This window comes from Ailuropoda melanoleuca, chromosome 14 (genome assembly GCF_002007445.2).
Source record: "Ailuropoda melanoleuca isolate Jingjing chromosome 14, ASM200744v2, whole genome shotgun sequence".
In the NCBI taxonomy this organism is placed as follows: domain Eukaryota; kingdom Metazoa; phylum Chordata; class Mammalia; order Carnivora; family Ursidae; genus Ailuropoda; species Ailuropoda melanoleuca.
The window spans coordinates 4,434,918-4,449,105 of record NC_048231.1 but is presented as its reverse complement, the minus strand read 5'-3'; the positions used below and the strand labels follow the sequence as shown (position 1 = coordinate 4,449,105).

The 14,188-nt window shown below is 38.2% G+C and overlaps 1 protein-coding gene across 1 annotated transcript in view; it reads right to left on the bottom strand.

Moving 5' to 3' along the window:
* HIF1A (hypoxia inducible factor 1 subunit alpha) overlaps positions 1 to 11,027 on the bottom strand; it is a 40,739-nt gene extending 29,712 nt beyond the window's left edge. The window contains exon 1 of the mRNA XM_002913034.4: positions 10,629 to 11,027. Coding sequence (XP_002913080.1) covers positions 10,629 to 10,663 — 35 coding nt within the window. The 5' untranslated portion in view covers positions 10,664 to 11,027. The remainder of the gene's footprint in view (positions 1 to 10,628) is intronic.
* Between the last annotated feature and the right edge of the window lie 3,161 nt (positions 11,028 to 14,188).

Here is a 14,188-nt window from a genome sequence, read left to right as displayed (position 1 = left end):
GGCATGTCCCTTTAAAAAAACAATCTCCCAGATGATTCTGATTAGCACTCTTAGCTATTCAAGGTTTGTACTTCACCTATGGGTGCTTGTAAAGTTTACAAATTCCTACACTTGATCTTAGCCAAAAGGCCAAGAAATGGTAAGTTTACAAATTCCTCAGTCTCATTCCCAAATTACCAAATCAGAATTTCTGGGGGTGGGTACCTGGAAATCTTTATATTAACTAAACACCCAGGTGATTCTTAAGCCACAAAAGTTTGAGAACCATTAGCAGGTCTTAGAGATTAAATAAGCTAGCCGGCAAACTCTGAAAAATAAGAAAAATTTATTTTTAGCTACAACTACATACACATACTGTAACAACTATGTTTATCCGGCAGAATACTGCACTGAGTGGTTTGGGTGATACTGTATAGAACAACTGCTGGGAATAAGAAGCAAGAGGTACAACTCAATGACAAGCAAGTAATAAAGTCTGTGCTTAATAAAACAGAAGAGCATAATCAGGCTTCAAAGATGACCAAATGAAAAATGTAATCACTGTAGAATGATTTTTTCCGAGTCTTTGAAACAATTTTTAAAAATCACTTAAAATCTCTTTATGATTGCCGCAAACATAAAAAGGGTTGAGAATAACTGTCCACGAATAACAGCTATGCGTTAGTGGCTTACCCCACACCACCTACTCTATCACTCTTCTCCCTTTGCCCTCTCAGCTTGTAAATACTTTTGTTTTCCTTATTATATGCTTTCTGATAGTAACAGAACTGAAACTGGAACTTAAAGAAGATCGGTGACACTACGTGAGTGTGGATGTGTGTATTCAGAAGAACATGTCCTTAATTATTTGCTTAAATATAACAGAAGATATTGAAGTTCTAATAAGTACTTAAACAACAGAAAAAATTCACATGTATTAGAATAAAAGTATACACACAGATATCACACAGCTGAAGATTTTTCCTATTTAGTTCTAAACCCTGACCATAATGGAGAATCTGTAAACAATGACAAATGAGAAGCTCTCCTAAGCAAATGTCTTGGTCCTTCACCTATACTAATCCATCCTATCCAATGTTAGCCAATAAATTTTCCCAACTAACCTTCTGCTCCCTATTTCCTTGTATATAAAAAGGGAATGAGTAACACTATGAATAAGTGGCAGGTCTCAGATTCCACCTGAGACTAAAGCCCCCATATAGCCTATGCCTTCCCACAAACCAAATGCTCAATAATTTTTAAATCAAAACATTATATAGAAATTTAGGGATGTTTTTACTTAGGAACTGAAATAACTACCTTACGTATTTGAAAAGGATGTTGTATGGAAGGCAAATTAGGTGATTTACTCAACTGCAGAGAGTAATACATGGGAGTTAAAAGATGGCAAGGGTTTTGCTCAGTAAAATTAAAGCAGTGTTGAGGGGCGCCTGAGTGGCTCAGTCGTTACAAGTGTCTGCCTTCGGCTCAGGTCATGATCCCAGGGTCCTGGGATCGAGCCCCGCATCGGGCTCCCTACTCAGTGGGAAGCCTGGTTCTCCCTCTCCCACTCTGCCTGCTTGTGTTACCTCTCTCGCTGTATCTCTCTCTGTCAAATAAATAAAATTTTTGGGAAAAAAAAAAGCAGTGTTGAAGGTAAACTTTAAGAATTTTTAAACCATGTTCTCATTCTGATGGCAATGTAAGGAAAAAAAAGCATATTCTGGATCATCTAAATGATTTCTACATAGGTCTATATTCTTGCTACAAGCCTTCTGTGTTTGAGGTTACATTTGTTTATGTCAAATTGGTACCAAATGATCACTAAAAGGAACAGTTATATTTTTTTAATGTGCACACTCAGAATGAGGTTAGTAGGCACATCTTAAAGGTTCACAGGGATTATTTTGATCCAAAAGAGATCTAAACATTAGTGAGTGTTAAGAAATATGAGAACAAAAAACTTTCTAACATTTCAAGCTGCCAAAAATTATGAATAGACTATTTTGTGAGAGTGTTTTTGTGTGTGTCTAAGAAAATTCTCAAAGCAGACTGGCTAACTTAGTAAACACAATTTAGAGGATGCCACTGTGGTAACTGATGTTAATAACAACTTAAATCCTAAAGTCTTTATTTTTCAAGAATCTCAAACTTGAAATTACTAAAAAATGAAAGATGTAATACATAATGAATGTTATCAATTAACACCAAAAACTAAACACTCAAATGTGGCCTGAGCCATCACAATTCAATGCACTGCTTGACAAATTAGATGCAGAAATATCTGCTGAATAAATGAATATACAATAACCTATTACAGGCCATAGTGGTTAGGTGCTAGAGTAATGGTCTTGGGTTGAAACAAGTTTTTGAACCATTAAAATAAATCAACTTGTTCATGTTACCCAAGAAAAATACCCCTTCCTCCATTCACGATGAAGGCTTCGCTTACTGGTTTGACATATAATCCATTTAAACATTTAGCTATGTTATCTGCAAAGGGAAGGATTTTCCAAGAATTTTCCAACTCTCCTCTGCAAACAGGTTAAAAGACATTTAATGAATTCCTGACACCAAAAGAGCATGGAAAAGTAGGCTTTCTTAATTTGCCATCTCCAACAGCCAAATAAAGAGCCTTCAGAATTTTTCTCCTTTATCATTATCACTATGGAAATTGAAAAATGATATTTTAAAATAGCATGTCTTGGGCGCCTGGGTAGCGCAGTCGTTAAGCATCTGCCTTCCGCTCAGGGCGTGATCCCGGCGTGATCCCGGCGTGATCCGGCGTTCCCGGATCCAGTCCCACATCGGGCTCCCCCGCTGGGAGCCTGCTTCTTCCTCTCCCACTCCCCTGCTGTGTTCCCTCTCGCTGGCTGTCTGTCACATAAATAAATAAAAAATCTTCAAAAAAAAAATAAAGTAAAATAGCATGTCTATTAAAAAAAAAAACCCACCAAGTTATCTTCATTTAATTTGCAAAGGCCCGACATTCGTGGGGGGGTGGGGAACCCAAAATAGAGGAAAAACATCACTAATATGCTACCGCTATTATATAGGTTCACTGATGTTGTGGCCCAAAGGACATCATCCTTTGTCAGATTGTCCCTAAGAAGGCTAGAATGATTCTCAACAATATGAGACTTCAAGAGAGTGAAACTCTTCTGAAAAAAACAATTATAAAAATGAATCTAATGATAGTTTCTAGTTTATTAAGTCCTTTCTTTGTGCCAAGAACTCTTCTGAGTGTTTCACATGGGTTAATATCTCTTCTAGCCTCACAACAATCCTATAAGGTAAATATTCTTATCATCCTAATTTATAGTTGAGGAAAGTATGACCTAGAGAGATAAAGCAACTTGTACAAGATCACATAGCTAGTAAGTGGCAAAGCAAGCAGCCAACCTCTAGAGCCCAAGTTCTTAGCCATTAGTCATTACTATCTCTTTCTTAAGGAAATGAAAACTCTAATCCATAGAAGAGACTCTAAGCTTTCCAAAAGGCACAGCAAGTATACTCACAGAACAATGATGACTAGTAAAAAACTGTAGAATCTGAATTTAGATGATTTTCAACAAAAACCTATAACCTATTCATTACAACAGCAGCAATGATCAAAGAGTCTAGATAAGGAGATAATTAATAATCTACATCAGGACAATCAAATATTTTACAATAAGACATTTGACTTATGTAATCAGGAAACCCCACTGACATGGTTAAAAATAAGTAGTCCAAGCAAGGCAAACTGGCATTCATCCAGGACACTAAATACAAACTGTATGAATGTAGGCATGGGAATGCTAGGTGCCATCTTTCATACCATACAGATACCCTGTCAGTGGCAGAATGAGGCCAACATTCAAGTAGAACAAAGGCATATAAACAAAGTCATATTCAAGAGAAAGTCAAGAATTACACTATGAGGACACCACTTGAGACTCTGTATTTAACTGTTCTTCCAACCAAAACTAGATTGTGTAAGCCAATAACTACCTTTCCCCCTTAAACTAGCTTGAGTTGTGTTTCATCACTGCAATAAAAAGAATCCCAGTACACTTACAAACTCCAAGTATTTTGTATTAAAAACTTAAGGATGACCAAGTACAAGAAAGTGACCCTCTCCAACACTGCTGGAGAATGTAAACTGGTTCAAACTTTCCTGCAGTTTAGAGCAGACTTAAGAAACATTTGCTAAAGATAAAACAAGGAGGTAAAGATACTTTCCATACATTTACCTAGCTAATTTTCGGCAGCCATACATATATGCCTCTTCTAGTAAACTTTTTTTTTTACTCTGTGCTCTACATATATAGAATTGGCAGGCGCTAACTTTTCACATACCTTAAAACAGGGCACTGGTTACTTTCAAGGCAAAGTACATGTGACATAGCTGTATTTATTAACAAAATATTTTTCTAGCTTGGTTCTAATAGATACTATAAATATTTTTGAAATGACAAAAAAATAAAATTCGAGATTCAAGAAAGTTCTAAAGTAGCCCAAGGCATTTCCAAGCATAAGAAAAATTCCTATGAAAAACAGGACATAAAAGACGAAAATAATGACTTCCAAAAAAACCTTTTAAAAACTTTAAAATCTTTCTCTGCTTCTTTCTCTTTGTTCATTCATTTTTTGTTTCATTTGTTCATTCAAATACTTATTAAGAACTCACTGTGTGCAAGCATTCTCTTTCACATCATAAGTTTCAAATTCAGTCTATTTGTGATCTTGCCCATTGAAATATGTTTCAATTTTATAACTGAAAAAAGGGGAGAGGGTCACTTTAGAGAAATCTGGTTAGCATCTTAATTTGTAAGACCTATAAGAATAGAAATACATCCCAACTCTTAAAGACTTAAAACCTTCTGCCTTTAAACCTTATGTTTATTTTTACCATATTATTTTTCAAGTGGAAAAACATTCTCACAAACTATTAGGAAAAAAGCATTACAGGAAATGGTCACTAATGAGTGAAAACTGCAATATTAAGTAGCAAACACTTAATTTGCCTAAATATATTGTGACTTTCAAAACAAGTAGGTGAAGAATCACAGTTATGTTCCATCACTAGATTTTTGTCCCATTTGCAAAACAAGAAACTTTGAAAATTACACTTTGAAATCATCTTTATGTTTAATATTATAGCCAAATAAAATTTCAAAATGAAGAAACACTCATAAATGACAGTTGAAGTCACCAGAACTAAAAAGTAACATATTGGAGACCATTTTCTTATGAAAATAAGTCATTTCAATTATTTCTAAAAACCTTGTAAAATAAGTTACCAATTAAGTGGGATTTTCAACAACAAAACAGTGATAGACCATTTTAATCAAGTATTTTTCTGAAAACGTACTGGCAGATCAAATCTTTCTAAGTCCCTAGAAAAACTTAATTCTCATTTTAGAGAATCTTGACTTCACTTCTGTTAAATCTTCCCTGGCAACTATTCTCTGTTGTTAACTTTTTAAGTTGGTTATTACACACAAACAAACCCTTAAAAACACAACCTCCTCAACATGTCCATTATCATAAAAACAGAAAATAATAAATGTTGGGGAGGATAGGGAGTAGTAATAGGAACCCCTGTGCGCCTACTGGTGGAAATGTAAAACAGTGCAGCCACTATGTAAAACAGTATGGCAGTTCCTCGGAAAAATAAAAAATAGAGTTACCATATGATCCAGCAACATACTTCTGGGGATATATCCGAAAGAACTGAAAACAAGATCTTAAAAGAGATATTTGTACACCCGTGTTCAGAGCAGCAGCACTCATAATATCCAACAGGTGGAAGCAACCTAAGTGTCCACTGAAAGATGAATGGATGAACAAAATGTGGTATATATTATCTGTAAAAAAGAAGAAATCTTCACACATGCCTACAACATGGATGAATCTTGAGGACATTATGCTAAGTGAAATAAACCAGTCACAAAAACACAGAAACATGATTCCATGTATATAAGATACTTAGTAATCAAATTCACAGAAACAGAGTAGAATGATGGTTGTCAGGAACTGGGAGGGGGAAACTGGGAGACTTGTTTAATGGTTATAGTTTAAGTTTACAAGGTAAAAAAATTCTGGTGACACAATGTGAATATACTTAACACTCGAACTGTACACCTAGAAATGTTTAAGATGAGAATTTTTACATTATATGGGGTTTTTTTTTAACCACAATTTAAAAAAAAACCCACAATCACTTCAAAAGCTATGGAAAAACAAGTCGTGAGGAAATCACTTAAATTTTCTTTTTATAAATTTAGATTTCATGTTTTACATTTTTCTGAAAGGGTCATGTCTGGCAAATGATATGGGTTTGATGGTTTTTATTGCAAAAAAACATGAATTTTAATATAAAACTCAATACACATACAAAATAGTTAATTCTCTCTTTTTTAAATATTTTATTTATTTTAGAGAGAGAGAGACGGGGAGGAGCGGAGGGAGAGGGAGAGAATCTCAAGTAGATTCCCCACTAGTGGAGGTGATAGGCTGGATCTCAGGACCCCGAGTTCATGACCTGAGCTGAAACCAAGAGTCAGATGCTTTAATCAATTGACCCATCCAGGCGCATTCAAAATAGTTAATTCTTGATGCTCCAAGAAATAGAGATAGAATTATTTTTAAAATTCCAAGATCTAGTTATTTTAAAAATTCTTGCCAAACTCTTACCAAAAATACTGAGCAACATGATTGACTTCTCTTAGCTTCAATTTTTTTTTCTAGCTCTGTAGTTAAGCAGAAAACATACATAACACATACACTACAAGTAGCAGAAGGCTGCCTAAAATCCACCAACTGGATAATTAGTTCCATCATTTAAAAAAAGGAAAGAAAGAAAGGAAAATAAAAAAAAAAAAGAATGTTCTTATGAATTAAAATCAATTTCTTAGCAGAAAATGAATCCAACAACACATTTATATTATTTTCTCCTACTTTAGAAACACTTATGTTAACAATCTTAGGTAAGAATATTGTATTTTAGGAAGTATCTAAATTTTAAAAATTACATTTTAAGAAGACACATCTATGAACAAACACAGTAATCTAACCAAATCTTTAACATCCACATATGGTAACAGGTTTTTTTTTCACCACCAAACATAATCAACTGTTATGAGTTCTTCAGAAAACATCGGTAGAGACTAATCTCCCTCAGCCTCCTACAGACCATTCTTAACATAGAATAATAGAATATAACCACAAAATCTTAACTTTGTGCCCACACAAAGATAATGGAAATCAGCAGGTAGAAAGATTGGACATTCCCCAAATTGCACAAAATGCTTTGTAGTGGACTACAGGAATGAACTATCACAGCACAAGGAAAAGAATGCACAAACATAGATTTCATACAAATCAAGCCTCAAAAATAAGACTAACATACAGTGTGAAGCCTTGCCTTGAGATAGAAGCCCATAGTCTTATTTGAATTTGAGAATTCAAAAGCAAAGGACAGTTTTTCTATTATGTAGGTTCACATACTTTACTGGGAGTATTTTATTAACTCATCATGTTTCGCAAAGCTAAGTATTTATAAAATTGTCTACTCTAAATTGTGGTGTCAAGACAAAAAACGTTTTAAGTTACCGCCACTCCTAAGACTGCAGTGCTTTGCACATACCTTGCTGAAATGAACTTTAAGAGTAGTGTATGTGTTTATGACTCCAATCTCCGAAATCCAGAGTAAATTCAAGTGGCCTATTTGGGGAGGAAACAGGGGCATAAGAAATTGTGAAGAAGGGGGCCTAGAGCAGACAGAGAGCAGATGCTCAAGAAGAATAATTGATGCTAGATGCCAACATAACCCAGGGGTGTGCTGTTTTAGCTGGAAAAGAACCCCCCCCCCGCTTTAAATCTGAATCCAGTGTTAGTCTTTTCATTTTTAGGAGATTTAGAAAAATGGACAAAGGTGGGAAGAAGAACTAACACAAGAAATATTTGGAAACACTTGCAAAAAAAGAATTTTTTTTAAGTGCTGTGGAAGTTCAAACTAGAACTTGAATAGGTAACGACTAATTTCAATTATAGTGTTACCAAGATTCCTAAACCAGACAGTGAACATTACCTCATTTAATATTCACAATAACCTCGGAGATGGTTGCTAATATCACCATCATTTCAAAAGGAAGAAATCGGCTCAGAAGCATTCAGTAACTTGCCCAAGCTCACAAAGCTAACAAGTAAAAAAACTGGACTCTTAGTTTTAACTAAGAAGTGTCGGGGTCCAGATCCTATGCTCTCAACTACCAGGCATGTTCTTCTTCAAAAAACAAGAAAAAAGCTTACTAATAAATGAGAGAGCTTCTTGACTTTTAATGACCAAAAGTTAAAGATGTTAAGAAATGTCCATTCTCAGAAATTTTATTTTAATAATCCAATAACTGGTTTTGGATACTGGAGTCTGGCCTGAAACCTGAAAGAGAACAACGAACCTCTTAACTTTCCTTTGAAATCTAAAAATCGATATTAATGTGCTATTAAGTCCAGCCCCTACCTACTGCTAAGGAATCAACATGAAATTCCCTGTTAAACCCATTACAACCATACCCATCCTCTGTTCTAATTTCTTCCAATGCTTCAGTTTTTTATTTTCTTAGACCTTTAAAGACGACAAATTTGTCCCCCCAACCTGGGCTCTAGAGCACATTTAAAATGGAAAAACTATAAGGAGAAAATACCTTGCCCCATAATCTCTCAGTTACCTTTTCAAAAAATTTTCATATTATTAGTGAGAAAATGATAAAAACCAGACATTTTTAACAAATAGCATCTAGTTGAGTAGCCACTTATTAAGTGTTTAACTTTCCAGTTATAAGAACCTCTATATTAAGAAATATGAATCAATCTGATCCAAGTTTGCTGAATTTTCAAATGGGAATATTTTGAAAATAACAGATGGGACTAAGCAAAACCTAAGAACTAGTTTAGAATTGGGAGGGATGCACAGTAACTATTTCATTTATATTAAAGCTGCTTGTGTTATCCCAACTGATGAACTGCAAAGGAAAAATGAGTACAATATTGCATATAAAAAGGGACTGTGCATAACTTGATGCACAATATTAAGTATGATTCAGCATATAAGGACTGAAAACTGGCACTACATGGAGGTAATCTGCTTTACGTTTATAATCTAGCATCCTCATCATTTCATCAAAAGCACTGTAATCACTTCGCAAAATTAATTGCAATTAATTCCTTTCAACTCCTGGAATTAAGTCTAGACCTGTTTACTCACTTTTTGAATTTTAGAAGAGCTTTCTCTGGTGTACACAAATTGAGAATTTATCATTCCACTAAATAAGGACCAAAATGGTAACTAAAAAATAGCAACAACACAAACAAGTTTATCTTCTGCTGATACTGATTAGGGAAGTTAATCTCTTCCAGAAGAGTGGAAGGACTTTCAGGAGTAAAGCCAGTCTACTACCCACAACTCTTACTATAAACCTCCAATTCCTTAAAATGATTTCCACAAAGGTTAAAATACCAAAATTGTACCAAATTGTGCGGGGGGGGGGAGGGGTGGAATCACTCTTAATCCCACTGGTTTCACTTAAAATTCTTAATCCTATAATGTACTACCTAGACACAAACTTTAAGGTGTTTTAAAAACTTGCATTAAGTTCTAACATAAGATCATTTGCGTCGGATATATCTAGAAGGTTTTCCTTTAATATATTTCAATTTCATTAAGACAGTTCTAAAAATGTTAATGATACATTTCATTTGCTGCGATCACATACTTTTTTTTTCAATTTCATTAATATTGTTTGCCTAAATTCAGCCAGCCGCTACATTTTCACTAAGATACTTTTAAGAATGAATGAGGCACATATTAATTTATAACGTCTGGGCTCTCTTGACAGCTGATATAAACACAAGTATCCAATTCTGATGTTCTCTTTAAAATGTTACGATTTTCCCAAATTCCCGTTACTCTCTCAGTCTGGACAAGTTTTTCAAGGCGATTAAAACAAAACAAAACAAAACCTGCACGTGCAAACTAAAGTTAGCATCTTCAGGCCACCGCGACAAATCCCTAATGCACAAAGGCAAAGACCCCCGCCACGGCTAGACAACCGCACGGCCAGATCGTATCCGACCACGCGAGCCCCTCGGTCGGAAACCCAGGGCCCCGAGCCCATTGGGAAGACAGGACCAGCGTGCAGGGTCCGCCCCAGGCCGAGTTTTCAATGGAACCGGAGAGAATGGGGGCGGGAAGGAGCGGAAGCTAGGGTGCAAACGGCGGCGACCGAGCTACGGCTCGTTTCTCTTCCCGGGGTTTTCGGGCTAGGGGAAGTCCACCCGGATGGGGGTAGAGGGCAGGCCGGGTTTTCAAGGCGGGCTGGAGGGCGGTGTGAGGCCCAGGCGGCCAGGAGGCGAGGGCTAGCAGGGCTCAGCCCCCAGTCCCTGAAAGCACTCTCGATGCGTCTCCCACCCCCCACGACAAGATGGCGACGTGGGCAGCGGGGGAGCCCGGCCGGCGAGGCTGGGGGAGAGGGGAGGAGAGAAGAGGCAGAAACAAAAAGGCGCCTCCCCCCACCCCGGAACGCTGAGGCCGGCCCGCGAGCCCGTGGTGGCGGGCGGGCGGAGGCACAGGCGGAGAACGCGGCTGGCAGAGGAAATGGGCTTACTTTTTCTTGTCGTTCGCGCCGCCGGCGCCCTCCATGGCGAATCGGTCCCCGCGAAGCCTTCACGGCCGGCCGCCCCCAGGCTCGCTCCGGCCTAAGCGCTGGCTCCCTCCACAAGCGAGGAGAGAAGGGGAAACACGTCCAGAGGTGGGAGGTGCAAGGCGCGAAACCCCTCGTAAAACGCAGGGAGGAGGAGCAGGCGGCAATCGCAAGGGTTCCGGTCCGGCTCCGAAGAGCCTCCCCTCGGGCTGCTTGTCAAGGCCCGGCCCAACGCACTGACCGAAGCAGCGTCGAGGCCGATCTTCCCGTCCCCTCAGACGAGGTGGTTCTGTGCACTGAGGAGCTGAGGCAGCGGCAGGGGGCGGGCAAGGGCGGAGGCGCGCTCGGCGACGCGCAGGGGATGGGAGGGGGGAGAGGAGAGTGTCGGGGGCGCGCCCGCCCGCGGTTCCTGGCTCGCGCTCACGCAAGCCCGCCTCACCTGAGGGGGAGGCGGGTTCCCTGAGAGCCAATGGCGGGAGACGCAGGCGGCCAGTCCCACCCCAGCCCACGACTGTCTCAGCCAATCAGGAGGCGGTCAGCTGAGGCACAGCTGGGACGCGCTGCCGCGCTCACGTGCTCATCTGTGTGCAGCTGTGGAGGAAAGAGAAAGGAGGTGGGGTGCGGCCAACCTGGGTCTGGGGACTCTCTGCCTTCTCCTAGAGAAAGCAGCGGCTGGCTTTGGGAGGCGCTGCTGAGAAGGGATTTCGGGTTTTGGGTCTCAAGCCTGCATCACATTTCCTGCTCCCGGTGCAGCAAGTCTCCCGCTCTCTTTCTCTTCTATGGCTGTGTTGTGCAGGCTTGCCGCCAGTTCCGTTGAGTTCCAGTTCAACAAAACAGACTTTTCACGTCGTGGCAGAAAACCCTTTCGACCCGTTGCTTAGATGTGTTACAACGGAAAAACAGGTTATCCAACCAGGGGCCATGTCACCGACCACACTCTGCCGTGGAACCCATGGGTACTCTCCTTGTCCACTAAGTTTTTCTGTGATGACGTTTGATTACTGAATAAATGCAAATAAAATTATAAAGCAAAAAAACTCCTCGTGCTGTAAACTTCTCAAGGGAAGTAGTGAAGGTAGCAGGGAAATCTTAAAATCTGAAATTACTTTAGCATTTACAAATAGGTGTGAGTGGCTTTAATAAAGGAGCATAAACCAAAATTTCAAGGAAAGAGGAGGAAAATGGCTTTAGGTAGACTTTCATTTTACTTTCTCGTTGTTTGTAAAAGAGCCAAAAAATAATCTTAGACTGGGAAAAAAGGAAGACGACCCTTAGTTTGAGACTCATCACCTTTTATTCACTGTGTAGACTGAAAAGAGGAAAGATTCTCCAAACCCACCACCCAGACTTGGGCAGGGAGGAGACGGCCGAACCAGAGTTAACCCGATATGGTGGCGGCCAGTATTGTCTGTTTGCCAACCTGACTTCGCAATCTACTGAATAAAACTTAATCATTTTTTGGATTTAAAAGTATATATTTCAAGCCTGTCAGTCTTTTAAGCGAAAAAAGAATGTATTTTGAGTTCAACAAAGAATAATTGCACTTTTATCTCCACTGGACATTGGATTATTTTACTTCTCACATTTGCCTTATTAGTTATATATTGTTACAATCCAGCTTTGAGTTGTATATTATTGTGGATATCTGTAGTGGATTCAGTTATATTGATGTGTAAAAACAAAGGTCTATATAACGTAGCACTAAACTGTTAACAGCTGCTTCACCTCATTTTAACTGATCAATAGACCCATAAAGATATAAAGACTGATCTTAATATTAGTTTTTGTTTTGTTTTTGTTTTTAGATTTACGTTGCTGAATGATATGTTTTCTTTAAAAATACCATTGGAAATGCCTGAAAAGAGGAAAGGACCAAAAATATCTACTCATGTTTTGTTTTTAATTGTGAAATGGATAACTTGGTAAAATACAAACCATTTAAGTTAACATTCTGAAAACTCAATGTTAAACATAGTGATGCCAGTCAAGAGTGAGTTTAAATATAGACTCTGACACTAACAAGTTATTTAATCTCTCAGAGCCTCAGTTTACTCACTTATGTCTATGTCACAGAATTATGGCATAATTCAGTGAAATAATTTATTGTGAAGCACTTAGAACAATTCCTGGCACATAATAAGCAGTCAGTAAGTGTTAGCATTAGTATTGTTGGTGGGGTTTTTTCCCATTATTCCTCTTATTATTACCCCCAAATTTGTGCCTCTGCTAGTAATAATTACTTGAGCTGCTGTCACAGTTCAGCTAGTTTTAACTATCCAAGAATGCCTATTATGTTAATATAGGTCCACGTATATTCTCTATTTTCAACTTGGGAACTGCCCATGGGGTTCCCTTCCTTTCTTTCTTTCTTTCTTTCTTTCTTTCTTTCTTTCTTTGTTTCTTCTTTCTTTCTTTCTTTCTTTTTTTCCTTTCCTTTCCTTTCCTTTCCTTTCCTTTCCTTTCCTTTCCTTTCCTTTCCTTTCCTTTCCTTTCCTTTCTTTTCCTTCGATTTTATTTATTTATTTGACAAAGAGAGACAGCCAGAGAGAGAGAGGGAACACAAGCAGGGGAGAATGGGAGAGGAAGAAGCAGGCTCCCTCAGGGAGCCTGATGCAGGGCTCGATCCCAGGATCAGGCCCTGAGCTGAAGGCAGACACTTAATGACTGAGCCACCCAGGCACCCCTGGGGTTCCCATTCTTGTGTGTAAACATGATGGCAGAGATCTTCAATCAGTTCCTTTCTCATTATACTTGTAAGTAATTTCTTTAGCCAGTGATTATAGCCAAAGTGTATAATGTCCATTACATTAAAAAAAAGAACATTTTTTTTTTAAAAAGACTTTATTTATTTATTTGCCAGAGAGAGACAGCAAGAGAGAGACCACAAACAGGGGGAGCAGTAGGTAGAGGGAGAAGCAGGATCCCTGCTCAGTGGGGAGCTCAGTGCAGGGCTCCATCCCAGGACCCTAGGATCATGACCTGAGCCAAAGGCATACGCTTAACCAACTGAGCCATCCAGGCACCCCAAGAGCATTTTGTAATAGCAAATCTAAATCACTGAAAAAAAATGTGAGCATTTCAAAAGTTTAAAGCAGAAGGATAATTCAATCAGCAAAAGATATTCTTAAACATTCATTAAATTTGCCCCCAAAAATGTGTAAAATAACTATTTTATGTATGTGTGAAAAAATATGTATGTATATATGTTTATACGCACATACATATATGAGCATGGAAAACAGTAATAGTCAAACAATTTGTTTTCACGTAATTACAAATAAGCCAAATAATATTTCATAATCCAATCAATCCTGTTAAGTAACAGAATTTGAAAAAAAAAAAAAAAGCAAAGTTTTCTGCGGGATAAAATTTTAAATCATCTTCTTTATAACCACCTATTATTAATGTATTTAGGTTATTACAATTTAAATAATCCTTAATGAACAGTCTTATTTATTCACTTTCTGATTTTTGTAAGTGTCCAGATTTGAATCCAAAATACTCTGCAGAACTTTCTATGTAGA